This window comes from Pelodiscus sinensis, chromosome 30 (genome assembly GCF_052426305.1).
Source record: "Pelodiscus sinensis isolate ZL-2025 chromosome 30, ASM5242630v1, whole genome shotgun sequence".
Classification (NCBI taxonomy): Eukaryota; Metazoa; Chordata; order Testudines; family Trionychidae; genus Pelodiscus; species Pelodiscus sinensis.
This window is the reverse complement of record NC_143081.1, coordinates 11174857-11202492: the sequence shown is the minus strand read 5'-3', so window position 1 is coordinate 11202492 and position 27636 is coordinate 11174857. Positions and strand designations below refer to the sequence as shown.

Sequence of the window (27636 nt, the reverse complement as noted above, 5' to 3'; positions counted from 1 at the left end):
CAAGGGCTGACCACCCCTTATAAACTGACCGTGGTGGTTTGTTACTGTCACACCCTGAACTAAGGGCTGGACCGTGCCCAGTGAACTAACGGGGCCGGCCTTAAAGGGGCAGTGCCGTGGGGTGGACTGGCCACCCAATGAGCTGGAGGAGGAGGAACCCCTCCGGACAGGCAAACTGACTACAGTTAGAAAGGAGAAATAGCTTCTCGGGAAGGCACCCGGACAGGAAGAAGAGGTTTTCTTGTTCAATGGAGGGGAAAAGTCGATGTAGGTGGATAGTGTGAGTCTGCGCCCCATGTTCTTCATAGTGGTGGAATCATTGCATGGCTCTCACATAACGGCGGGACATTTTGCGGAAGCAAATCATTTAAGGGGACATCAGATCGTTGAAGGTGACATGGAAAGTTTTTATTCTCTGACTGTGATGATCCCATTGGTAATCATTGCTCGTGTTTGTAACTGAAGTGATTACTAATGATGACCTGTCCGTATGTGCAATGTAATTACATCTGGGAGCTCCCACGGGGCAAGACTCTTTATGTGGAGCTAGGGGGTTGGGAAGGGCCTGTTCATGTTAATGAGTCATTGGGGGAATCAGTCATTGGGGGCCTGAGGAGAAGTTTCTCTCCTACCAGGTTAGGCTGCCAGAGACACTCCTGTGACTCTCCCAGGGCAGGGGACCAGGAGAAATGATGCTGGGACGCTGTATTTTTCCACTTACTGGTCTAGGAATCAAGCTGAAAACAAAGGGTCCCGCCCCATCCTCACCTTATATAAGGCAGGGAGCTGGCTCATTGGATGCTTTTTTCCCCCACACTCCTGGAAACAGCAGAGAAACACCAAATAAGCTGGGGAACAGCTTGAACCAAGACTAAATGACACTCCAGCCTGCGTCTAGAAAGCTGAGCTGCAAGGCCAATGGCACCTGTGCATTGAGAGTCTGCCCGTCTGCCGGATTCCTCCGTCAGGGTGAGGAACTGCTCATTCCCAGTCACTGTCACCAGGGTGTTAGGCGTAGTTACCGGTCTTTCTTACTTGCTGGAATTTGATTGTGTTCTATTTGTATTGATAGCAGGAATGTGCAACTGCTATTTAAACAGATCTGTTCATAAAGTGCTCATAACATGTGGAGAAATCAACCATCTCCATTTCCCTCTCATTTCTGGTCCCATTCTGTCTCTACATCTCCCCGGTTTTTCATTGTTCTCCAGGCAGTTTCTCCCTTCTGGATTCAAAATAACGACTCTTCTTTCCTTGTCATGAGTTGTCATGTTTATTTCACTTCCATTTCTATATATGGGTTTTTTCTTTGGATCTCAGTTCTGCCTCTGTAAATCCAGATAAAAATGGTGCAATTTACCCACCAATCTCTCTAACCATTGGTGTGGTCTATTTCTGGTGGGGGGGTTTCTGTGTTGATCTGTTTCTCAGCTGCGTCTCTCAAGTGGTGCAATTAACATTATTCCAGTCTGCTTGGACAGGCGATAGCAGGACAGGCCTTCATACACACCACGGACTCCTTGGTCTTTTTGTTTTTGTCTCATGGAGCATATTTGTGCTCAGCAACAAAACAGTAATTCCTTGCTCTGTTACAGCTACACACACAACTTTTGATTGAACTCTCCCGCTAACCACAGCAGTGTGGTCTGCACAGCACAGACTAGCTAACCCAACCCAATCCCATCTGAGATCCAAGCTACATACCCAGGTGTGTGTCTCAAACCACGGCCTCCGCAGCCCTGTTCTCCCTGATCATTTTACCTTACGAGCTTGATCAAAACTAGCATGTGTTACTCCAGCTGGGAATGACACCTCCAGGTGCATGACAGACAGACCCATGTTTGAACTTTAAACATTCTTCCTTTCCAATTGATTGACTTTTCTTATGTCCTCCACATTGGCTGATAGGACACTGACATGAGGAAGATATTTCCAAATCCAAACCTCAAAGTATTTATTCCTCTCAGAAGGAAGGCAGGGATGGATGGTGATCAGCCTGCTGTTGTTACCTGCACAGCATGGGCCATGTTTGTCTTCCTCCCAGAAGACAGAAGGGATTTCATCTGCACTAAGTGCAAGCTGGTCACCATTTTGGAAGAAAAAATTAGAGGACTTGAGGCCCAAGTATCGACCCTACATTCTATCAGAGAGGACAAAGACTTCCTCGATAGAAGGCAGCGTTTAATCCTGCAGGCACAGCATGCTGAAGAGCCAGTCAGGGCAGGACAGGACAAGGAAGAGAACTGGCAGCATGTAGCCTCTAGAAGGAGAAGACCAACTCAGGTATCCCCCAGGGTATGTCTACACTACCCTCCTAGTTCGAACTAGGAGGGTAATGTATGCATACCGCACTTGCTAATGAAGCCCGGGATTTGAATTTCCCGGGCTTCATTAGCATAAGCGGGGAGCCGCCATTTTTAAATCCCCGCTGCTTCGAACCCCGTGTAGCGCGGCTACACGGGGCTCGAACTAGGTAGTTCGGACTAGGGTGCCTATTCCGAACTACCAGTACACCTCGTTTCACGAGGAGTAACGGTAGTTCGGAATAGAACCCTAGTCCGAACTACCTAGTTCGAGCCCCGTGTAGCCGCGCTACACGGGGTTCGAAGCAGCGGGGATTTAAAAATGGCGGCTCCCCGCTTATGCCAATGAAGCCCGGGAAATTCAAATCCCGGGCTTCATTAGCAAGTGCGGTATGCATACATTACCCCGCTAGTTCGAACTAGCGGGGTAGTGTAGACATACCCCCATTCCTGTACCGGTAAATAACCACTTTCAGGCTCTCTCCACAGGCACTGCGGTGAACAATGCTTAGGCAGGGACCTCTCAGGAAAGAAATCAGAAGAGAATCATAGAATCATAGAATAATAGGACTGGAAGGGACCTCGAGAGGTCATCGAGTCCAGCCCCCCGCCGTCAAGGCAGGATCAAGCTCCATCTACACCATCCCTGACAGATGTCTATCTAACCTGTTCTTAAATATCTCCAGAGAGGGAGATTCCACCACCTCCCTTGGCAATTTATTCCAATATTTGACCACCCTGACAGTTAGGAATTTTTTCCTAATGTCCGATCTAAACCTCCCCTGCTGCACTTTAAGCCCATTACCCCTTGTCCTGTCCTCAGAAACCAAGAGGAACAAATTTTCTCCTTCCTCCTTGTGACACCCTTTTAGATATTTGAAAACCGCTATCATGTCCCCCCTTAATCTTCTTTTTTCCAAACTAGAACGGGGTTTGTTGCGAGGGAAGGGTTGCCAGCTTTGTCCACATATTCATTCTGCTGATACCATTATTGGACCTAACCAAGTGAGTTATAAGATCAAGAACACATATTCCTGCGCATCCAGAAATATAATCTATGCTATCATGTGCCGAAAGTGTCCGTCTGCTATGTACATTGGACAAACATCTCAGACACTTTGCCAAAGGATTAATGCCCACAAAACAGATATCAGACAAGATCACAAAGAGAAAACAGTTTCTTGCCATTTTAACCAGAAAGGACACTCTCTCAATGACTTAACCACCTGCATTCTGCTACAAAGACCTTTTACATCTGCACTTGAAAGGGAATCCTCTGAACTGTCATTCATGTTAAAATTCGACACTTTCCAAAAAGGACTTAACAAACATTTGAACTATCTCACCCATACCAAGATAGTTTCCCCAATTATCACCTCTAATACCATTAACTCACAAACATCCCACACTCCCTACCTCTAATATCATCCATTCACAGACACTTACCTTCCTTCCTCCTCCCCCCCCCCCCCCGCATCCCCCTCCTGTTCTGCAATGTGATTTGTCCTTTTCATATTTGTTCATTTTTTTAATTGTATCCTTTGGTATATATGGTTGTGACTACTTTCTTCCACTATTTGATCTGAGGAAGTGGGTCTGGCCCACGAAAGCTCATCATCTAATAAACCATCTTGTTAGTCTTTAAAGTGCTACATTGTCCTGCATTTTGCTTAAGCATTGTTACAGGCTGGGGACTGAATAGCTAAGTAGCAGTTCAGCAGAAAAGGACCTGGGGGTTACAGTGGATGAGAAGCTGGATATGAGTCAACTCTGTGCCCTTGCAGCCAAGAAGGCTAATGGCATATTAGGGTGCATTGGGAGGATTATTATCAGCAGATCCAGAGATGTCATTATTCCCCTTTATTCGGCCCTGGTGAGGCCACATCTAGAATCTTGTGTCCAGTTCTGGGCCCCACGCAATAGGAAGGATGTGGATGCATTGGAGAGGGTCCAGTGGAGAGCTACCGAAATAATTAAGGGGCTGGAGTGCAAGACCTATGAGGACAGATTGAGTGATTTGGGTTTGTTTAGTCTGCAGAAGAGAAGAGTGAGGGGGGATTTGATAGCAGCCTTCAACTTCCTGAAGGGAGGTTCCAAAGAGGATGGAGAGAGGCTGTTCTCAGTGGTGACGGATGGCAGAACAAGGAGAAATGGTCTCAAGTTACAGTGGGAGAGGACTAGGTTGGACATTAGGAAAAACTTTCCCTAGGAGGGTGGGAAGCACTGGAATGGGTTACCTAAGGAGGTGGTGTAATCTCTATCCGTAGAGCTTTTTAAGTCTTGGCTTGACAAAGCCCTGGCTGGGTTGATTTAGTCGGGGTTGGTCCTGCCTTGGGCAGGGTGGCCGGACTTGATGACCTCCTCAGGTCTCTTCCAGCTCTATGATTCAAAGACCAAAAGAGTTCAGGGCAGTTTCGTGGTATATTTCTGTCATTCAATAAGATCCAATGTTCTTGTTTCCCCGATATTAAAAGCTCAACATCTTAATAGAATGAATCTTTGATTACTGAAAATTTCATTTTTCAGGTGGAGAGATGCAGAGGTGTAAAACTTCTATCCTCAGGTTTTCAGGAATGTAGCCAACACACAACCTGCCTGCACATGCTCCATGAATGTCTGATGCTTTTCTGTTTCTAGAAACGAGTTATGGAGAATGTCAGAGATGGAAATCGAACACCCATCGTAGAACTGATCCTCTTAGGATTTAGTAACAGCCCTGAATTGCAGCCCGTCCTCTTCCTGCTATTAGTGGTGATTTACATTGTGGCTGTGGCTGGGAACCTCCTCATCATTGTGCTAGTTGTGACTGATCCGCACCTTCACACCCCCATGTACTTCTTCGTGGCCAACTTGTCTGCTGTGGAGATCTGCTACGTCTCCACCACCCTGCCCAGGCTGCTGGCCAGTCTCCTAACCGGGGACAGAACCATTTCTCTACAGAACTGTATTGTGCAATTCGAATTCTATGGAATCCTCTCCACTGTAGAATGTCTGATTCTCACGGCCATGTGTTATGATCGGTACCTAGCGATCTGCCACCCCCTCCGCTATACCGTCCTGATGAATGGAAGGGTTTGCAGCCACATGGTGGCAGGGTGCTGGATATTCACTATTTCCTACGCCATTATGGTACATATTTTCATTTTGCAATTAACTTACTGTGGCCCCAAAGAAATTGACCATTTCTTTTGTGATTTTGCACCAGTTAAAGATCCGTTCTGTGGCGAGACACAAACTCTGCAATGGCTGATATTTTTTTTTGCTGTAATATTCACTATTGGGTTTTTTTTGTTTACCCTGACAACCTACATTTGTATCATCACCACCATCCTGAGAATCCCTTCCAGCACCGGGAGGAAAAAGGCCTTTTCCACCTGCTCCTCCCACCTCATTGTGGTTATGGTTTACTATGTGAGCACAATGACAGTCTTTGTGGTTCCACTGCTCAACCCTCCCGCAATCCTGCACAAAATGATGTCAGTCTTGTACGTAGTCCTGATCCCTTTGGTCAACCCTCTTATCTACTGCCTGAGAAATAAGGAGATCCATCAGTCCCTGAGAAAAGCTATTCTGAAACTCTCTGCTTTCAGACACAGTCTGTAGTGTGAACGGTCCCATTTTAGAATATAGTAAAATAGCGATGAACTGATGTATTTCTTTTCCCATGGCCATTGACTTTCTTTCTTTCTTTCTTTCTTTCTTTCTTTCTTTCTTTCTTTCTTTCTTTCTTTCTTTCTTTCTTTCTTTCTTTCTTTCTTTCTTTCTTTCTTTCTTTCTTTCTTTCTAACAAAATTTTGTGGAGGGATAGGAATCTAAATATCCTTCCAAGTGAAATTTTCTGAGTGTGCATACTCTTTTCAGACACAGGGCTATGCTGAAATATTAATATTATTATAGGTACTGAGATCAGTATAGATATTGCCACAAATATATTTACATGCAAAGAGAAGATGTATGGCCCCTGTAGTTCAGTGCTCAACCCTCCTACGATCATGAATAAATATTGTGTGTATTGTACACAGTCCTGATACCCTTGGTCACCTGTCTTATCTACTGCCTGAGAAACAAGGAGGTCCACGAACCCCTGAGAAAAGCTGTTATGAAACTGGTTACTTTCAGATAAAGGTATGGAATGGGAAAGGTCACATTTTAGCAAATAGTTAAATACAGATGAACTGTATGTCCTTTGTATGCATACTTTTTGCAGACACAAGGCAACATTGAAATATAGACATCAGTATTGATACTCAGATCAATAGAGATATTGCCACAGATATATTACATGCCAAAAGAGATTTATGGCCCTATGTGGTTCCAGTCCTCGAACCTCTTGTGGTGCTGTAAAAAATATTTTCTGTCATTCCCAGTCCTGATAGCCTTGCTCAACTATGTCTTCTACTGCCTGTGAAGCAAGGAGATCCATCTGTCCCTGAGAAAAGCGATTCTGAAATTGGTTGCTTTCGGACAGACACGGAGAGTGACAGGTCACAGTTCAGCAGATAGTTAAATACAGAGGAACTGAATTTGTTTTACACATGGCCCATTTGACTCATTGGTAACACGGTTACCCCTATTTCACCTACTTTATCTTTCTTGATTAGGATCTTCCGTTGTCAATTACAAATTTGAAATGAGGTGAAATATTTTGCCATCACCTTAATTGAACATCCATTAAATCATTAGCTAGATAAACAAGACATGAAATTCTGTGCAGGGTTGGGCAATTGGCGTAGCTGAAGTTGCAGAGCTTAATTCGACTTTTGCCCTGCGGTGTAGATATGCCCTAAGTGTCCTTCCAAGTGGCATTTCCTGCCTGTCCATATATTTGTCAGAGGCAAGGCACCTCTGTCTGTCGACACCGATATCCATGTAGGTATTGATACAGAGATAAAATGCAAACTGAAGATGTTTGACAACAGTTTCCATGCTCAGAAGACCTGACATCCCTCACTTTCCAAATGAAAAGAAATGAATGAATTAAAAAGAACAGGACATGAGTACCCGAAAGCACTGGGCAACTTTTCCAATCTCAGCCTACACAGCTGTCCATGGGCCTCCTTCGCCCCGGGCAGAAATGCAATCCATGCACAGAAACTTTTACCACCCAGGTGTGAGAAATATTGACCTAAAGAATAAATCTCAGTGAGACTCTCTCTGGTATTTCTGTTCAGCCACAAAATGTTTGGTGGGTAAATAGCAGCTCGTAGCCCAGATCTGGTCTGTCCGGGTGAGTTCCTGGCAGGCCCTTGACACTGTATTGCTCTGCCCGGTCACTGGGCTAAATAAAGTGGCTTATTTGAACCAAATTAAGGGTCGGTTAGAAAAGGGAGGGAAGGAAAGCCCAGGCTCTGAGGGGAGTGTGAGGAGGGGGTTCAGGAACTGTTCCAGGACGTGGCTCACGAAGATGTGTTCGGCGTGGGCTGTGGCTGATAAGGGCTATCTGGGGGTTCCGTTTGCAGGATTCAAGTCTGTACTGGGCTGTGTGCTCCAAGGATGGAAACTTCCATTCCTAACTTCTGAGCTGCAAGCCCCACACGTGGGGTATGTCTACACTACCCCACTATTTCGAACTAGCGGGGTAATGTAGGCATACCGCACTTGCAAATGAAGCCCGGGATTTGAATTTCCCGGGCTTCATTTGCATAAGCGGGGAGCCGCCATTTTTAAAACCCCGCTGGTTCGAACCCCGTGCAGCGCGGCTACACGGGGCACGAAGTAGGTAGTTCGAACTAGGCTTCCGAGTTCGAACTACCGTTACTCCTCATTTCACGAGGAGTAACGGTAGTTCGAACTCGGAAGCCTAGTTCGAACTACCTAGTTCGTGCCTCGTGTAGCCGCGCTGCACGGGGTTCGAACCAGCGGGGTTTTAAAAATGGCGGCTCCCCGCTTATGCAAATGAAGCCCGGGAAATTCAAATCCCGGGCTTCATTTGCAAGTGTGGTATGCCTACATTACCCCGCTAGTTCGAAATAGGAGGGTAGTGTAGACATACCCATGGTTTCTTATATGACATCATAAAAAATGAGTTTTCAATCCCAATCAATCATGTGCACAATCCTGAGAGAACTTTCCAACTTTGGGAGGGAAAAGGCCTTTTTCACCAGCTTTTTAAGATACATAAAATCAGCTGACACCCCTCAGTGATAAAGAACTGGGCATTCCTTAGCTAGGTCACCTGTCTATGGGCTTGGACCCATTTACCACAGTGGAATCACTGCTTGTTTTCCACTGGTTTAAGTCAGAGGCAAAACTGGACTAGTGACTTGAAAGAACTTTTCATAGAATTAAGTATTTTAAGGCCAGTATTATCAATAGTAGGGGAGACTGGGAAACTCAAGGCATGAACTTTAAATCTACGTCTACACTGCATCCCTCTTGCGCAAAGGACTATGCAAATGAAGCACAGATTAGCATGTTGCTATACTTCATTTGCATAATTAATTAGGAGCCTTTTTGCACAAAAAAAGCCATCTACACAATGCCTTGTTGTGCAAAAACCCCCTCTTGCGAAAGAGCCGTTCTTCCTCATTTTTTCATTTTCTCAGCCATGCACCAGGTGTGGCGGGTCGGACTCGCCCCCTCCAGAAGCTGCCGGGCCCCTGCTGAGCTCGAAGGGCGGCAACGCGGCAGTACGGAGGCAAGGCGCCGCGAAAAGTCCTGGATGGGCAGCGACGGGGTCCCCAACCCGTGCGCGGCCGGGCGGTGAGGCAGTGGCAGGATATCCGAAAGCCGGCCGGCGTGACATCACTTGTGACGTCACTATCCCGCAATCCGGAAGTGGCACAGGAAAAGGAAGTCAGGAAGGAAGTCATGGAGGAGGGGGGTTTAAAAGGAGCAGCCGGGACGACAGGAGGGGGGGGAATCCCCAGGGTGCAGAACACGGGGCGAGCGGCCAGCAGAGCTTCTCGGGCTGTGGAGGCCTTGGGGTGAGACATAACCCCGGGGTCCCCAGACCATGCGTCTACCAACGCGAGGGGGAAGAAGCGGCCCAGGGCGGGGGAGAGGACCCCGAGAGCGGGGGAGTTTAGGGGGAGCTTGACCCCCCCCCCGCTATTTCCGGATGTAAATCCGGCCTTTAGGGCCCTGGGTCGGGGTTCGGAGCGAGGGCGGGCCCAAACCCCCTTCCCCCAGCGGGCCGTCAGGCCAATTGATGTTAATTGGGTTGGAGGATAGTTAACCTCAGCGCACTTATAGCGAAAGTGAATGATAATAAACCGATTAGAAACTTAACAGACTAAGTAGGTTTGTTAATAGACACGGCCGGGTGATCCTTGGGTACGAGAAAACTCGCCAACACGTGGTGGAGAATAGGGGTACATTCCGACCCCGACACGGGGGTGTAGGAGGAAGGGGTGCAATTGACACTATCCTTGTTAGTAGGAAGAAGGGAAAAAAATGGAAGTGAATAAGATTCTGGAATGGCTAATGGAAAATCAAAAGCAGCAGCAGCAACAACAGACGCAGGTGCTACAGCAACTCCTTACTCAATTCCAAGACCAGCAGAACCAAATGTTGTGGGAGCTGAGAGGGACTCCTACTGGGTTACTGGCCGAGGGAATAGGAATCCGCTAGGAGGAGAAGGAGCCGGCGGCGTGGGATCACAGTTGCCCATACGCCTAACGAAATTGGGACCGGAGGATGACCCAGAGGCGTTCCTGGTTACTTTTGAAAGAGTCACGACAGCAGCCAAGTGACCACAGGAACACTGGGCGACACTCCTGGCCCCCTACCTTTCGGGACCAGCGTAGCTCATGTACCGGGGCATGTCTACCCGTGATGCACTCTGTTATTACAAGGTCAAGGAAACTATCCTAGACCAGCTAGGAGTAACCCCAGAAATGCATCACCGTCGATTCTGAGAGGCCCGGTACAACCTACACGAGCGACCACGCGCTGTGGCCCAACGCGTAAAGGAAGCAGGAATGAGGTGGCTGGAACTGGAGACAAAGACGGGCGTACAAGTGGCTGATTTAGTGATCCTGGAGCAATATGTACTGATCCTGCCTGCCGAGGGTCAACAATGGGTCCGGCGCCATTTGCCTGAAATACTGGAAGAAGCGGTCACCTTAATGGAATGCTTCCTTGCAGCTGAGGGAACGGAAGGGAAGGGAACATCTGGGACCCCACGGGAGGCTAGGAAGAGTGAGCACACGGCCCAAAAGCCTACGACCACACCGCGAGCCAGGGACGGGGGGAAACCGCCGTTAGGACTATTCCCGGAAAGAAGGCTGGCTCCACGGTGGAGCAGGCCTACCAGCGGGGCAGAGACCACGCGGGAACCCGATACCGGGCCGGGACCTTCCCGTCAGGAAGAGGTGGCCCAAAAAGGGGCTTGCTATCAGTGTGGCTAAGAGGGGCATTATAAAAAGGATTGCCCCCTCATGGATTGTACTTTTGGACAGCGCCGTGGGGAAAAGGCAGGCCGGGGAGAGGCGAGCCGTGCCCAGGTAATGAAGGAAATCAAGGTAAACGGGCAGTGGGTGGAGGCAGTATTGGACTCGGGCTGTGGGCAGACCCTCATCCGGAAGGAAGTGATATTCCCTGCCACGGCAAAAAGCCCCTCCGTATCCCTCCGCTGCGTCCATGGGGACATACACTCTTATCCCACAATTTGAGTGAAAATAGAGAACGGGGATCTAGCGGAGCTATGTACCGTGGCCGTAGCACCTAAGTTGGCATACTAGGCCCTGTTGGGGTGGGATTGGCCCGGTTTAAGGAGATTATTGGGACAATGGGGGGATGAGCAGGCGAGGGGGGAAGCTGAGGACTCAGAGCCGGGGACGCTGGTAGCCCATGGGGAGGAGGCCGAGAGCCAAACTTCATCAGGGCAACAGGAACAGGACCAGCCAAAGGCGAACCCTTGTCTCGAACTAGATGAAGGAGATTTCCTCACCTTACAACTCGAGAATCCAGCCCTAAGGGGGGCCTGGGTCCAAGCAAAGGGAGAGGAGGAAAACCGGGGAGGAAACCAACCGAACCAGAACTTGGGGCCCAGATTCAAGGTAAGCAATGACTGTTTATATCGGGTGGTGCCGGGCAATCTCCCCGGAGAAGAAAAACGGCAGTTATTAGTCCCTTGACCCTGTCGATGGAAGGTCCTGGAGTTGGCACATGAGCACCCCTGGGCTGGACACCTAGGAACAGATAAAACGCAGCAAAAGGTGTTGCAACGGTTCTATTGGCCCGGTTCTATTGGTACCAAGAAATTAAGAACTTTTGTGCATCTTGCCCCAATTGCCAGAGGACGGCCACAGGCAAAGTGCCTCCCACCCCTTTGATCCCCCTCCCCGTAGATGGGACCCCATTTGAGCGAATAGCTCTTGACCTGGTGGGGCCCCTCAAGAAATCAGGGCGTGGGCACAGCTATATACTCATCATAGTAGACTATGCCACACGCTGCCGTGAGGTTATCCCCCTGAAGAAGGCGATGGCCCCTGTAATTGCCGAGGAATTGGTAAAGTTGTTTTCCTGGGTCGGTCTACCCAAAGAACTATTAACTGATCAAGGGACGAATTTGACTTCGAAAATTATAGTCGATTTATGTAAAGTATTGCAGATTAAAAAGCTGAGGACGGCGGTTTACCATCCCCAAACAGACGGCCTCGTAGAACGATTCAACCGAACCCTGAAGGGAATGTAGCGGAAATTCGTTCAAGACGACCCTCGGGACTGGGACAAGCTGCTACCAGCCTTAATGTTTGCCATACGAGAGGTACCTCAAGCTTCATCGGGATACTCCCCCTTTGAACTATTATGTGGGCGATGGCCACGGGGGATTTTGTACCTTGTGAAGGAAGGGTGGGAGGCAAAAGTGTCCCCAGCCCTGGGGGCGGCCCAATATGTAGAAAAACTGCGAAGGAATCTACACGCCCTGGTGGATTCGGCTCAGGGCAAATTACGGAAAGCCCAGGAAGGGCAGAAAACGTATTACGATAGGAAGGCCCAGATAAGGGATTTTGAACCGGGTGACCAGGTACTCCTATTACTCCCAGTGGGCGATTCCAAATTACTAGCTCATTGGCAGGGGTCCTTTCGAGTGGTGAGGAAAGTAGGGCCAGTAGATTACGAGGTACGGGTAAATGGGAATCGGCGAGAGACCCAAATTTACCACGTTAATCTATTTAAAAAGTGGAACCAGCGGGAAGCCCTTTTAATTGAACCCTAGGCCGCCGACATAGAATTCGGACCATGGGGGGAACCCGAGGTGAGGTTCGAAGAGATACGAGTGGGGGAGGACCTTTCAGAGATACAGCAAGGACAATTATACAGTGCTCTTAAGCAATTTCAACAGGGGCTGACGAGTTGCCCTGGCCAGACCAACCTAATTCATCATGAGATTAAGACCGAACCAGGGAAGACGGTAAGAGACAATATACAACCCCTACCCAGGAAGTTATGGGATACGGTGAAAAGAGAGCTTCAGTCAATGCTAGAGTGGGGGGTAATCAGGGAATCCCATAATGAATGGAGAAGTCCTATTGTATTAGTGCCGAAACCGGATGGTTCTCTACGATTTTGCATAGACTTTCGTAAAGTTAATACTATTTCAAGTTTTGACGCCTATCCTATGCCGCGTATAGATGAGTTGCTAAGTCGCATCGGGAGAGCAGTTTACTTATCTATTTTAGATCTCACGAAGGGTTATTGGCAGATCCCATTGGCCCCAGAAGCACAGGCCAAAACAGCCTTTGCCACCCCCTTCGGACTATATCAGTTCAATAATATGCCTTTCGGCCTACACGGGGCCGCGGCCACATTCCAGAGACTTATGAACCAGATTCTCAGAGACCATCAAGAGTACGCGGCTGCATATATAGATGACATCATCATATTCAGTGAATCGTGGGAGCAACATTTAGTTCATATCACGGCAGTATTAAGAGCTCTACAACAAGCAGGGCTAACGGCTAACCGCAAAAAGTGTCAGTTTGGAAAGTCAGAAGTCTCGTACCTGGGGTATACGGTAAGACGAGGAAAGCACAAACCCCTGGTAGATAAAGTCCAGGCCCTTAGCAACTACCCCACCCCAAAGACAAAACGGAAGGTACGTCCATTTCTCGGGTTGGCGGGATATTATAGGCGATTCATTGCGAACTTCTCGTCACTAGCAGCCCCCTCACAGATTTAACAAAGAAAGGACAACCCAAGAGGGTGAAGTGGACAGGGCAAGGCGACACGGCTTTCCGGGAGCTTAAAGAAAAACTGGTACGGGTCCCTGTGCTAATTCAACCAGACTTTTCGAAGCCTTTCATTCTACAAACAGATGCTTCTGAAGTGGGGTTGGGAGCCGTGCTCACCCAAGAGGAGGGAGGCGGGAAACACCCCATTTTATATTTAAGCCGTAAGCTCTTTCCCCGGGAAAAGGGATATGCAACAATCGAGAAGGAGGCACTAGTCTTAAAATGGGCCATTGACTCACTACGTTTTCTTTTAGGTGACAAGTTTACCGTGGTAACAGACCATGCCCCCCTGAAATGGATGCAAAACATGAAGGACACAAACCCACGGATTTTACGCTGGTACCTCAGTTTACAACCCTATCAATTCCAAGTAATACACTGGGCAGGCTCTGCGAACGGGAACGCGGATTGTCTGTCCCGCATAACCGAAACTCAGGGGGAGGTACTGGCAGGTATGTCAAAGGATTTGAGGGGAAAGGTGTGTGGCGGGTCGGACCCGCCCCATCCGGAAGCCGCCGGGCCCCTGCTGAGCTTGAAGGGCGGCAACGTGGCGGCACGGGGCTGAGGTGCTGCGAAAAGTCCCGGATGGGCAGCGACAGGGTCAGCAACCCGCGCGCGGCCGGGCGGTGAGGCAGTGGCAGGATATCCGGGAGCCGGCCGGTGTGACATCACTTGTGACGTCACTATCCCGCAACCCGGAAGTGGCGCGGGAAAAGGACATCAGGAGGGAAGTCATGGAGGAGGGGGGTTTAAAAGGAGCAGCCGGGACGACAGGAGGGGGGGAATCCCCAGGGTGCGGAACACGGGGCGAGCAGCCAGCAGAGCTCCTCGGGCTGTGGAGGCCTTGGGGTGAGACATAACCCCGGGGTCCCCAGACCATGCGTCTACCAACGCGGGGGGAAGAAGTGGCCCAGGGCAGGGGAGAGGACCCCAGGAGCGGGGGAGTTTAGGGGTTTCTTGACACCCCTCGCTAGATCCGAACGTAAATCCGGACTGTAGGGCCCTGGGTCAGGGTTCAGAGTGAGGGCGGGCTCGAACCCCCTTCCCCCAGCGGGCCGTCAGGCCAATTGATGTTAATTGGGTTGGAAGATAGTTAACCTCGGCGCACTTATAGCAAAAGTGAACGGTAATAAACAGATTAGAAACTTAACAGACTAAGTGGGTTTGTTAAGGGACACGGTCGGGTGACCCTTGGGTACGAGGAAACTCGCCAACACCAGGACAGGAAGAACATGCATTTTTGTTCAGCCGAGGGGGAAAGTAAATGTAAGCAGATGTAAGAGTCTGTACCCAATGAGCTTCATAGTGGAATAATTATCAGATGAGTATAACACAATGGTGGGACATTTTGTGCAAAGCAAATCATTTAACTGGACATCAGATCATTGAAGAGGACACTGGAAAATTCTGATCTTCTGAATGTGATGATCTTATGTGTATGCATGTAGCATGTTTGTGTCTGAGGTGCTGAATACTGACGACGTGTCTGTATTTGCAATGCAGTTACACCTGGGTAGCTCCCACTAAGCAAGATGATTTCACTGGAGGGAGGTGGTTGAGAAGGGCCTGTTCATGTTAATGAGCCATTAGGGGAATCAATAGGCCTGAGGAGACGTTTCTCTCCCGCCAGGTTTGGCTGCCAGAGACACTCCAGAGAGTCTGTCAATAATGGTTGTTGTGACTCTCCCAGGGCAGGGGCCAGGCCAAATGGTGTCAGACCCCATCTTGGGACTTGCGTATTTTTCCACATGCTGGTCTGGAACTCAGGTCTGAAAACAAAGGGTTCCGCCCCATCAGTACCCTACATAAGGCAGGGAGCTGGCTCATCGGTTGTTTTTTCTTCCCCACGCAAGAGGACTCCTGGAAACAGCAGAGAAACACGGAATTAGCTGGGGAACGGCTTGAACCAAGACTAAAGGACACTCCAGCCTTTAGAAAGCTGAGCTGCACAGCCAATGGCATCTGCGCTTTGAGAGCCTGCCCGTCTGCCGGCTTCCTCCATCAGGGTGAGGAACTGCTCATTCCCGGTCAATGTCACCAGGGTGTTCTGCTTAGTTTTTGGTTTTCCTTATTTGCTGGTAATTCGCTTTGTTGTCTTAGGCTATGTCTAGACTGCAAGCCTCTTTCGAAAAACAGCATCTAGACTACAGCTAGTACTTTTGAAAAAGCAAGCCACGTTTTCGAAAAAGAGCACCCAGGCAGTCTGGATGCTCTCTTTCAAAAAAGCACAGTTTCCATTGCATTGCGCCTTTTATTGAAACAGCACTTTTGAATAAAGGCATTCTTCCTCGTAAAACGAGGTTTTCCGTGGTCGAAAAAACTGCCGCATTCTTTCGATTTACTTACAAAAGAATGCGGCAGCAGTCTAGGGGAAGATTTTTTGAAAAAAAGGCCACTTTTTTCGAAAAAACCCTGTCGTCTAGACACGCCCTTAGATAGCCTATGTGGTCACCTCAAATCAAACATGAGAATGTGCCTCTAAAGTGAAGTGGCTAGGAGAAAATCTCAGCCTGTTTTGCACACGGGGGCTTATTCCTCTCCACAGTGAGGAGGGCAAACTCAGACAGACATTCCGACTGGCCGGTGGTTTGACCAGAGCAGGCTGTACTCCACCGGGGTCCTAGACTGGGGAGATCATTTATGTTTAACAGCCCAGCTACGTACGGCCTCCTTCCCGTCCCACACACCCAGCATCTTCCCTGACACCAACGTTCCCTTTACTTTCTTCTAAATCTCAGTGGAAAAAGTGTTGTGGGGCGCACCAGTCCTGATGTGTTGGGTGGAGGTGAGCCGTGAGTAGGAAAACAACCCGCTACACTGTACATATGTGTGTAGATGTTAATGTAGGGAGACATGCACCACCCAGACATTTCCAAACTCACGACTTAGAGTCTTCAATTTCAGCACAAGAGTGCAGTAACATTGTGAACTGCACAGAGCAGTCATGAAACTATAACAACAGCTGTTTGAAAGCACAGCATTGAAGGGAATGTACATGCATGTCGGGAAGTAACAGCAGCATAATGAGTCAGTGCTGGGAAGTGAGTGTGAAAGAGACAAAACAAGTGAGTGTCCGTATTTGTGTGTGAAAGAGACCAAGTGTGTGTGTTTGTGTGAGAGGTATGTGTGAGAGGACAAGTAAAAAGTGAGTGTGCATGTGTGAGAGACACAGAGGCAGTGTGTTTGTGTGTGACACAGAAAGAGACAAAGAAAGTGTGTGTGTGTGTGTGTGTGATTGCTAATGGAGTTTATAAGAGATTGTGTCTTTAACACTCACACGGGGAAGTTCACAATTTCAGTATTCAGCTTTTGCCTAAATGCTTGACTATTCACATATATAATTCCGTAAATAAATTCATCAAAAACAGCTTCCCCATGTCTAAAATACACGTTTGAATTGTAATTCTGGTAGTACAAATATATGCCTCCAAATTCTCCTTTGTGCTTTCTGTCCACCCTCCTCTCCTTTTATACCCCCTCCCACTGAAAAGAGCCCTTAATGGGGCCGCTATGTGGGGGCCTGTTTTTCTAGGTTTCAGTGTTTCTGTCACACAATTATGTGGCACCGATGCCAACGCACCATTGCCGCTCCTGGTGTAGATCTAGTGCACGTGGGCACAAAATACATCAGTGGAGGAAGAGATTAGCAGGTAAGACACACAAGAAGTGTAGAGGGGGAAATGAAGAAAGCGATTTTAGGCTGATTGGCTCTGACACATTTGTATTGATAGCAGGAATGTGCAACTTCTATTTAAACAGATCTGTTCCTACAGTGCTCATAACATGGAGAAATCAGCCATCTCCATTTCCCTCTCATTTCTGATCCCATTCTGTCTCTACATCTCCCCCATTTTTCATTGTTCTCCAGGCAGTTTCTCCCTTCTGGATACAAAATAACGACTCTTCTTTCCTATTGATAAGTTTTAGTGTTTATGTGGGTTTGGCTTTGGATCTCAGTGCCGCCTCTGTAAATCCAGATAAAACTGATGCAATTTACCCATCACTGTCTCAGACCAGTGTCATGGTCTGTTTCTGGTGGGGGGTTTTTGTGTTGATCTGATTCTCAGCTGCATCTTTCAAGTGGTGCAATTAATGTTATTTCATTCTGCTGTGACAGACAATAGCTGGACAGGCCTTCATACACACCACGGCCTCTTTGGTCTTTTTTTTGTGCGTCATGGAGCATAGCTGTGCTCAGCAACAAAACGGTAATTCACTGCTCCCTTAGAGCTATCCACACAACTTTTGATTGAACTCTCCCGCTAGCCATAGCAGTGTGGTCTGCGCAGCACAGACTAGCTACCCCAATCCAATCCCATCTGAGATCCAAGCTAGGTACCCAGGTGTGTGTCCCAAACCACTTTCTCTCCTGCCCTATTCTCCCTGATCCTTTTACCTTGCGACCTTGATCAAAGCTCGTGTGTGTTACCCCAGCTGGGAATGACACCTCCCGTGTTAGATCTTTAAATGTCCTTCCATTCTAAGCCATTAACCTTTCTTATGTCCTCTACATTGGCTGATAGGACACTGACATGAAGACGTTGCAAAATCCCAGCCTCAAAGTATTTATTTAAAGATCGAGAGAGTTCAAGGCAGTTCGGTGGGACATTCTGTCCTTCATTAAGATCCAATGCCCTTGGTTCCCCTTTATGTGAAGGTCAAAATCCTGATGGAACAAGTCTTCGTCTGCTTATTGACAACGTCCTTTTACAGGTGGTGAGACGCAGAGGTGCAAAACTACTGTCCTCAGGTTTTCAGGAATGTAGCCAACAACACAACCTGTTTGCACGTGCTCCATGAATGTCTGATGCTTTTGTTTCTAGATACGAATTATGGACAAAGCAGAAGGAAGGAATCAAACACCCATTGTAGAACTGATCCTCTTAGGGTTTGGGAACAGCCCTGAACTGCTGCCCCTTCTCTTCCTGCTGTTTCTAGTCATCTATATTGCGGCTGTGGCTGGGAATCTCCTTATCATTGTGCTGGTGAGGGCTGATCCGCACCTGCACACCCCCATGTACTACTTCGTGGCCAACTTGTCCGCTGTGGAGATCTGCTACATCTCCACCACCCTGCCCAGGCTGCTGGCCAGTCTCGCAACTGGGGTCAGAACCATTTCTCTGCACAACTGCTTTGTGCAATTCGATGTTTATGGAATCCTCTCCACTGCAGAATGTCTGCTGCTCACGGCCATGTGTTATGATCGGTACCTAGCGATCTGCCACCCCCTCCGTTACCCTGCTCTGATGAGCGGCAGGGTGTGTGGCCACATGGTGGCAGGGTGCTGGATATACGGCATTTTCTACACCATCATGCTGCAAATTATCATTCTGCAATTAGTATATTGTGGTCCCAAAGAAATTGACCATTTCTTTTGTGATTTTTCCATTGTTAAAAAGCCGTTCTGTGGAAAGATACAAACTCTGCAATGGCTGGCATATTTTTTGGCTCTAATAGTTACGGTTGGGGTTTTTTTGTTTACCCTGGCAGCCTACGTTTGTATCATCACCAACATCCTGAGAATCCCTTCCAATATTGGGAGAAAAAAGTCGTTTTCCACCTGCTCCTCCCACCTCATTGTGGTTACATTTTACTATGGAAGCATAATGACATTCTTTGTTGTTCCAATGCTCAACCCTCCCACGATCCTCCTCAAAATAATGTCTGTCTGGTTTGTAGTCCTGATACCCTTGCTCAACCCTCTCCTCTACTGCCTGAGAAACAAAGATGTTCTTCAGGCCCTGAGAAAAACTATGCTGAAAATGGCTGCTTTCAGGCACAGGCATGAAGTGTGAAAGGACACTTTTTAGCATATAGTAAAATAAAGATGAACTGATAAATTTCCTTACACATATCCCATTTGACTTTGTGAGAAGAAAGCTACCTCTCATTGACTTTCTTTCTTTCTTTCTTTCTTTCTTTCTTTCTTTCTTTCTTTCTTTCTTTCTTTCTTTCTTTCTTTCTTTCTTTCTTTCTTTCTTTCTTTCTACAAAATATGAAAGTTTTGAATGTTTAGGCATGTGAGATTATGTCTACACTATACTTCTCTTTTGGAAAATGGTAAGCACTCTGAAATTTGCGTACCTTTTTCTGATTCCTTTTTCAGAAGGGCTACATCTACACTGGCATGATTTTCCGGAAATGCTTTCAACAGAAAGCTTTTCCATTAAAAGCATTTTCAGAAAAGCGCGTCTAGATTGGCAGGACGCTTTTCCGGAAACGCACTTTTTCCGGAAAAGCATCCGTGGCCAATCTAGATGCGCTTTTCCGCAAAAACAACCCAATCTCCATTTTTAGGATCGGGGCTTTTTTGCGGAAAACAGTACTGTGCTGTCTACACTGGCCCTTTTGCGCAGTGCTTTTTTGGAAATTCAAGCGGCCAGTGTAGACAGCTGGCAAGTTTTTCTGGAAAAGCGGCTGCTTTTCCGGAAAAAGTGGCCAGTCTAGGCACAGCCAAGAGGTTTTCCCAAAATTTGGCCTGTCTACACTCGGCCACATTTTGGAAGTATCTCCCATATCAGATGAGCCCTTCTTCCTCGTGAAATGAGGTTTTGTAGCCAGACATGAACCCCATCTTGTTCCCCCCCTCCCAGAAAGCAAGAAAAAGGCAGTCAGCCTTTGATGCCCTGGGAACGCAGGTGTGCTGCCTGTCCCTGACTCTACCATAAACAGAAACCAGACAGTAAATGGGCTAGCTGACGACTGGGAGGCCTCCCGTCGCCCTGATGTCTAGTATCAGTAATTGACATGCCTGCACTGTCCCAGGAGAGGACTCTTCGCCCATCACATACCAGAGGTGCCCATTGTCTGCATTTTCCCCGGTGTGAATTATGCTTTGCACCCTTCGTGGGAAACTTGGCATTCAAAGCCATTTTTCCTAATTGGCCACTTGAGACCAGGAAGAAGCCTACGTGACCCAATGGGTATAAAGAGGGTTTGAGCTCCAATCATCTATACCTGCTGGCAGGTACTGATTATCTCCCAAGGTCCGTGGGACGCCCAACCTCGCCCTACTTCTTCCCGAGGTAATGAGAGAAAGACGATGGCCACACCAAGTCTGGAACGCAGGGGTGAGAAATGTACCTGCAATGTGTTTCTTTATGTGTACACTTTAATTGTCACTCTGTTATAAGTTTAGTTACTTTATTATAGTTTCTTAAGGCAAACTGCTTCACTTCTATTGTAAACTGCCTTTGGTAAAGTGATTTAGCTATAAATTTTGGGAATAAGTGGGGTTCCCTCATTCACTTATAAATATATATATATTGAACCAGGTTTCTTTTCTTTTCTCTTTCTTTCTCCTATAAATAAGCCAGTGCGTGTCAAGCTTCTGACTTGAACCCCTGCTGCTGTACCTGAACCGAACACAAACAAAAGAACTTCAGCCGGTCAAAAGGGACAGGTATAGGAAGAGCTTGGGCGTTTTGGATTGTGTCACTCCCAGGCGACAGATCCATTGGGGCATCTCTCAGTCTTTCCCAGACTGCCCACTGCGAAGGGATCCTGTGTCCTAGCAGCTAAAATCTGAGGTGTAATAAGCTCTTCCTATAAACTCAGGGCGTCTGAGAGCCTGTTGGCTGCCCTCTGTGACGGGACCCCAGTCCTAGCAGTAAAGTCACAGACATTAAACTATTTTTCGGGGCGCCCTCCAGCCTCCTAGGCTGCCCAACTGCTGAGACTCAAAATCTCATTGCAGTGAAGACTTGGGTGTAACGCACACGCACACACTGCCCTGACCATTTCAGCTGACAGGTTTACAGAACTTCTGAAGGATCGCTTCTGTTCTTCCAAAAAGAATCTCAGAAGAGCAGATGCATTCCCTGTACACAGTGATGTTTTTTCAGGATACCTCCAGTATCCTGGAAAAAAACTCCATAGTGTAGACATAGCCCTAATGTCTTTCCAAGTGAGTTTGCATACTCTTTGCAGACATAAGACAACACTGAAATATTGATATCAAGATTGATACTGAGATCAATATAGATATTGCCACAGATATATTACATGCCAAAAGAGAGGTATGACCCCATGTGTTCCTATTATTCAGCTTCCCAAGATTCTCTACAAAATATTGTCTGTCATCTACACCGTCCTGATACCCTTGCTCAACCATGTCTTCTACTGTCTGAGAAACAAGGTGGCCCATCAAACCCTGAGAAAAGCTATTCTGAAATTGGTTGCTTTTGGACAGCAACACCGAGAGTGAAAGGTCACAGTTTAGCAGATAGTTAAATAGAGATGAACTGATTGATTTTTACACATGTCCCATTTGACACATTGAAAACAGGGTTACCTCTATTTGACCTCACTTCGTCTTTCTTGACTAACATTGTCTCTTCTCAATGACAACTTTGAAATTAGGTGAAATATTTTGTGGCCACCCTAAGCGAGCATCCATTCAAATCATTAGCTAGATAAACAAAACAAAAAATTCTGTGCAGGGTTGGGACTCCAAAGCTATGTCTGAACTGCAGGCTTCTTTCTCGAGAAGCTTTTCTCACAAGAGATCTTCTGAAAAAAATTCTTCCCAAAGAGAGGGACCGCATGGCCAAAGCTCATCCAGAAAGTGATACGCTTTTTCAAAAGTTGGTGTCTAGGCTGAACGGACGAACTCTCACAAGTAAGCTGTGATTGCCATGGATGGGATGGCCACAAGAGCACCTGGGCTTTTTCCTCTTCCCTCTTCCTCTGGAAGAACTCCCTCTTCCCTCTCCACACAGGCATTTTTGCGAAAGAGCTCCTTGGGAAAAAGGCTTTTCCCTCATATTAAGAGGATTACCACCACCAGAAAAACTCCTCTGTCCTTTTGATTTACCATCGAAAGAACACACTCTCAGGGTCGACATAACTCAAGTGTCAGAAAAACTGACGCTTTTCCGAAAAAGCTCTGCAGTGACATACCCCAACAGTCCCTCCAAGTGTCATTTCCAGCCTCTCCCTACATTTGTCAGAGTCAAGGCACCTCTGTCTGCCCATACTGATATCTATATAGTATTGATAGCGATCAAATGCAAACAGAAGGTGTTTGACAGCAGGTTTCCATGCTCAGAAGACCTGATTATCCAAATGAAAAGAAACAAATGAATTAAAAAGAGCAGGAAATGAGAACCCATAAGCATTAGGCAACTTTCCAATCTCAGTCTACACAGCTGCCCATGGGCCGCCTTCGTCCCAGGCAGAAATGCCCTCGATGCACAGAAAGTTTTACCACCGAGTTCTGAGACAAAAAAGTGACCTAAAGAACAAATCTCAGTGGGGGTGCCCGCTGTTCTCCTGTGGGGGTGCAGTAACCATTCAGGACATCGCTAAGGACGATGTGAAGCAGCAATCGTGGGACAAAACGGCCAGCTCTGTGCAAGTTCTTGCAGGATGCGTTGACCGGTCTGAGCAGGCCCAGACACCTGGAAAGGCAAAATCTCCAGCAAAGTGGAGTAAATCTGGGTGGAGGCCAGGTCCCCATTGTACCCCTGGGCAGAAGGAGGGAGGCTGGGAGGACTTCACCAGTTCATTCCCTTGTTACTCATCCTAACCCTTTTGCACAGGAAAAGGAGCCTGTAACCGGGCACCACTTCCCTGCCATGGCGCCTCCTGCTGGTCACCCAGGAATCAGCTTCCTTGTCCCTGGAGCACCCCTTTGAGCCCATCTCTCACCTAGAGTTACCTATTTTCTCCCGCTCTGGGTCCTGCCCTACCACAGGGCCTCCTATGTCTGTGGTTCTCTCCTTCAGGAAAACCTCCAACCCTCTACACCCACCTTGCCTCCGTGACACATGGCCAGTTATCACCTAGCCCCTGCCTCAGGGGCAAACTGCAGCCTGACATGGCCGCTCCGCATTGGCAAGAGGGTGGGGACCTGCTGCCTGTGCCCGTCCTGGCTGCCTCTCTCCAACCCTAGTCGCCCCAGGCCTTGTCTCCGGCCCTGCAGCCTGGGAACTTGCCTGCCCAGAGCTCCCCACCTCTGCCTGCCTTCCCCCAGCCCTGCTCTGTCCCAGGAAGCCCCCAGGTCCCCCAGCAGCCTGGTCCCTCGTGCTCCCCAGACAGAGCAAGAGTGAGAAATAGCAGGTGGCTTTTTCTGAAATTTGTAAACCTCATTCTACAAGGAATAATGCCTCTTCCAAAATGGCTATTTTGAAGTACGGTCCATGTAGACTCCACATCTGCTATTTCGACTTTGCCCTACTTACAGATAGTGAAGAGTCTTTTCTTGGAGAGAGACATGTTGCCCTTCCCCCACAGTATCTGGAGAGTCAACTGCCCAGGGACAAAGGAGGGAAAAACCAAAAATTCCTTTGTTTGAAATTCCTACCTGCATTTCTATTGGCTGACTGCTACCTGGCTAGGTACAGTTAACCCCTCAATCTCCAGGCTGCTGGCCATCTCTCATGACCAATGCAGAACCACACTAGGGCTTTAATTGGGAGCATAGGGAGCACACGGCTCTCGCAGCTAAGGTTGTATCCAATCAGCACACATCTCACTTCACATGCCCTGGCTTTATGCATATGTCACTTGAGAAATACAGACAGGGGACAAAAAGCAGATGAAAACCAAGATAATCAGGCAAACCTGTGCCTGGACGGTGGCAAAGGAAATGTCTCTCAGGCCACGCTTAGGAGCCTGGTGGGTGTCCGGGCACTCCCCACTAATTCAGAGCAAGAGGAATTTACAGCTCTACGGGTCCCAGTTCCAGGCACCAGTGTGCTGGCTAGGATGGTGACACACGTGCATCGTGTGAGTCCCTCCTCCCTGGTGAGGACAGGAGAAGAGAGAAGAGAAAGTTGAAATTCGGCAAGCTGATCAATGGAATTGGGAGTCCAAATCCCCTAAGCATCCTTCTCTATTGCAGCCGGTAGTAGGGTGGCTTCCCCCTCTGGCCAGAAGAATGAAGACATGGAGGGAGCCTGCACAGAGCCCTGGCCAATGAAAGAGATGCTTGTAATGGGCAGATCAGGGCGGCTTGCTGGGGCTGCCCTATTATAAGGAGCTGCTCTGCAAAGCAGAGGCAATTGGGTCCTGCCCAACGAGTAGGAGAAGCACCGGGGCTGAGCAACACTGGGTGGGGGAGGAGAGTGGGAGGCTCCGGGCTGGTACCTGCCATGCTGTGACATTGAAGTAAGGGCCTGAAGGTGCAAGGAGCCACAGGGAAGGGAACGAGAGTCAGTGAAGGGGAGAGAAGGAAGCAGGACAAGGCTGATTCCAGAGGGTCCCTGAGTCATAACGCAGTCGTGGGTGGGCCTGGGTCCCCCCTTCCCTCTAACACTGAACCCAGTGACACTGAGGAGTGGCCTTTGCAGACAGTGGCTTGACCCTCAAGCGAGAAGCCCAACTGGGGCGGCAGTTGGCCATGGCGGCCGGTGAGGTGATGGGCTGCTGTAGCCAGACGTGAACCCCCATTTTAACATCCATCTCTGTCTGCTTGAAACCATGCAGGGCACATAAGAGCAGGAAAACAGCATATTCTTTGAAAACCTTGGAGCAGGAGGTTTAGATATGCTGGCTCAGTGACCTTGACCAACTGTAAGCAGAGATAGGAGGGTGGTCAAACTAATTGTTGACCAAGAGGCTGTACATCATGCCCTTGACTTAACGCATATTGATACGAACACACAGCCGTCCGTGGGGGGAGGAATCTCCCGCCCAACAAGAACATCCGGCACTCCTAATTTAGCTATCTTCCTCTCTTACGAGTGTAAATTGGCAGGACACAACTGCCCTCTGCTTTGCTGAGCAACTCCTAATAACCTGCCCCAGCAAGCTGCCCTCTGATTTACCCATTGCAAGCATCTCTCTCATTGGCCAGGGCTCCGTGCAGGCTCCCTCCAGGATCTTAATTCTTCCAACCAAAGGGGGGCAGGTGCCCCACTAAGGCTGCAATAGAGAAAGATACTTAGGGGATTTGGACCCCCAATTCCATTAGTCACCTTCTAGAATTTCAGCTTTCTCCTCTCTCTTCCCCCAGCCTTGCCAGGTAGGAGAGACTCACACGATACACATGAAATGTCCACCATCCTAGCCAACACACCGGTGCCTGGAACTGGGCCCCACAGAGCTCTAAATGCCACATGCTCTAATTCAGTGGGGGTACCCAGCAGCCTTTCAGGGTCCCATGCATGACCAAAGAGACATTTTCTTTACCTTTGCAGGCCCAGTGAATTTACCCCAAATCCTCATCATGTATCTAGGGGGCTTGACACTGCAACAATGTCAATGCACTGTGCCTGTGTGTGTACTATGAGGAAGCATCTAAACATCTTGAACAGTTCCAAGAAGAGTAGTTTTGGGGCAGCTTTTCGACCTGTGTTCTGGAGGAGGTCAGGTTATGTGGTGACATTGGTCCCTCCTAGCGTTAGCTTTTTGATAGTTTGGAGAGTGCTCAATGGCCCAGATTTACAGTAATAAAATAGGAGGAGTTACACCAGAGAACAATTTGGTCCGTACTATTGGAAACTCCCTGCAACTTCCTTTCAATATTTCAGAAGACGTTGCTGTTAACGAATACCCAAAGGTCCCCATTGCAAATTGTCCAACCCAGTGGGACGTATTAGTGAAGACACAGTTTAGAGTCTATCCAGGAACTCTTGGGTTGTGTTTATACAGCAGTGTTTGGGACTCTCAATCCCCCAGCTGTTGCAAACTGGGGAGCTGAAGGGCCTTGACACCCACAGCCGGGCTTGTCACTGAAATGAATCCAGTTGTTTTTACTTCAGTTTCACTGTCACAAAACATGACATGAACTCTTCATATCTCTCAGGATATGTGAAGGGAGGAGAAGGGCGAGAGTGCATCTGACAATAGATTGCCAGTGTGAAAAGCGAAGCAGCCCAGTTAAATTGAAATGATCTGAGTTAGAAAGGAGAAATATCGTCTAAGGAGGCACCCGGACAGGAAGAAGAGGTTTTCTTGTTCAATGGAGGGGAAAAGTCGATGTAGGTGGATAGTGTGAGTCTGCGCCCCATGTTCTTCATAGTGGTGGAATCATTGCATGGCTCTCACATAACGGTGGGACATTTTGCGGAAGCAAATCATTTCAGGGGACATCAGATCGTTGAAGGTGACATGGAAAGTTTTTATTCTCTGACTGTGATGATCCCATTGGTAACCATTGCTCATGTTTGTAACTGAAGTGATTACTAATGATGATCTGTTTGTATGTGCAATGTAGTTAAATCTGGGAGCTCTCACGGGGCAAGACTCTTTATGTGGAGCTAGGGGGTTGGGAAGGGCCTGTTCATGTTAATGAGCCATTGGGGGAATCAACAGGCCCGAGGAGAAGTTTCCCTCCCACCAGGTTAGGCTGCCAAAGACACTCTGGAGAGTCTGTCAGTAATGGTCTTTCTGACACTCCCAGGGCAGGGGACCAGGAGAAATGACGCTGGGACTCTGCATTTTTCCACTTACTGGTCTAGGAATCAAGCTGAAAACAAAGGGTCCCGCCCCATCCTCACCTTTTATAAGGCAGGGAGCTGGCTCATCAGTTGCTTTCTTTCCCCATACAAGAAGACTCCTGGAAACAGCAGAGAAACAAGGAATGAGCTGGGGAACGGCTTGAACCAAGACTAAAGGTCAGTCCAGCCTGTGACTAGAAAGCTGAGCTGCAAAGCCAATGGCACCTGTGCATTGAGAGCCTGCCTGTCTGCCGGATTCCTCCGTCAGGGTGAGGAACTGCTCATTCCCCGTCTCTCTCACCAGGCTGTTAGGAGTAGTTTTTGGTCTTCCTTATTTGCTGGAATTTGATTGGCTCTCTTAGGTAGCCTGTGTAATCACTGCCCATCAAACTTTTCTAGTTAATTAACTCGCTTCTAGCAGAATCGAATGTGCCTTTAAAGTGATGTGTCTGGAGGGAAATCTCAGTGTGGGGAGCACAAGTGGGGTTAAAACTCTCCACACGGAGAGGGGCAAACTCATTCAGACAGGCCAAGGCTTTGACCAGAGCAGGGCTGGACATCCCCTGGGTCCTAGACTGGGGAGATCATCTATGTTTAACAGCCTCTTCCTCCTCCCATCCCACACACCCAGCCTCTTCCTCCTCCCATCCCTCTTCCGGAAAAGGGATGCAGATTAGACACTTTGGAATAGGCAAATTGGCGGGGGATTTAAATATCCCCCACGGTATTCGCATTAACATGGCTGCCGCTTTTTTCTGGCTTGGGGAT

The 27636-nt window shown here is 48.2% G+C and overlaps 1 protein-coding gene across 1 annotated transcript; it reads left to right on the top strand.

Moving 5' to 3' along the window:
* The first annotated feature begins 4949 nt into the window (after positions 1 to 4949).
* Positions 4950 to 5906, top strand: LOC149521224 (olfactory receptor 6C75-like). Its single transcript, XM_089774380.1, has one exon. It carries the CDS (start codon positions 4950 to 4952, stop codon positions 5904 to 5906), a length of 957 nt encoding a protein of 318 aa, XP_089630506.1.
* The last annotated feature ends 21730 nt before the right edge of the window (positions 5907 to 27636 follow it).

Excerpts from the sequence above, each read along its gene's own strand:
- LOC149521224 (XM_089774380.1), top strand. The coding sequence starts at position 4,950 with ATGGAGAATGTCAGAGATGGAAATCGAACACCCATCGTAGAACTGATC.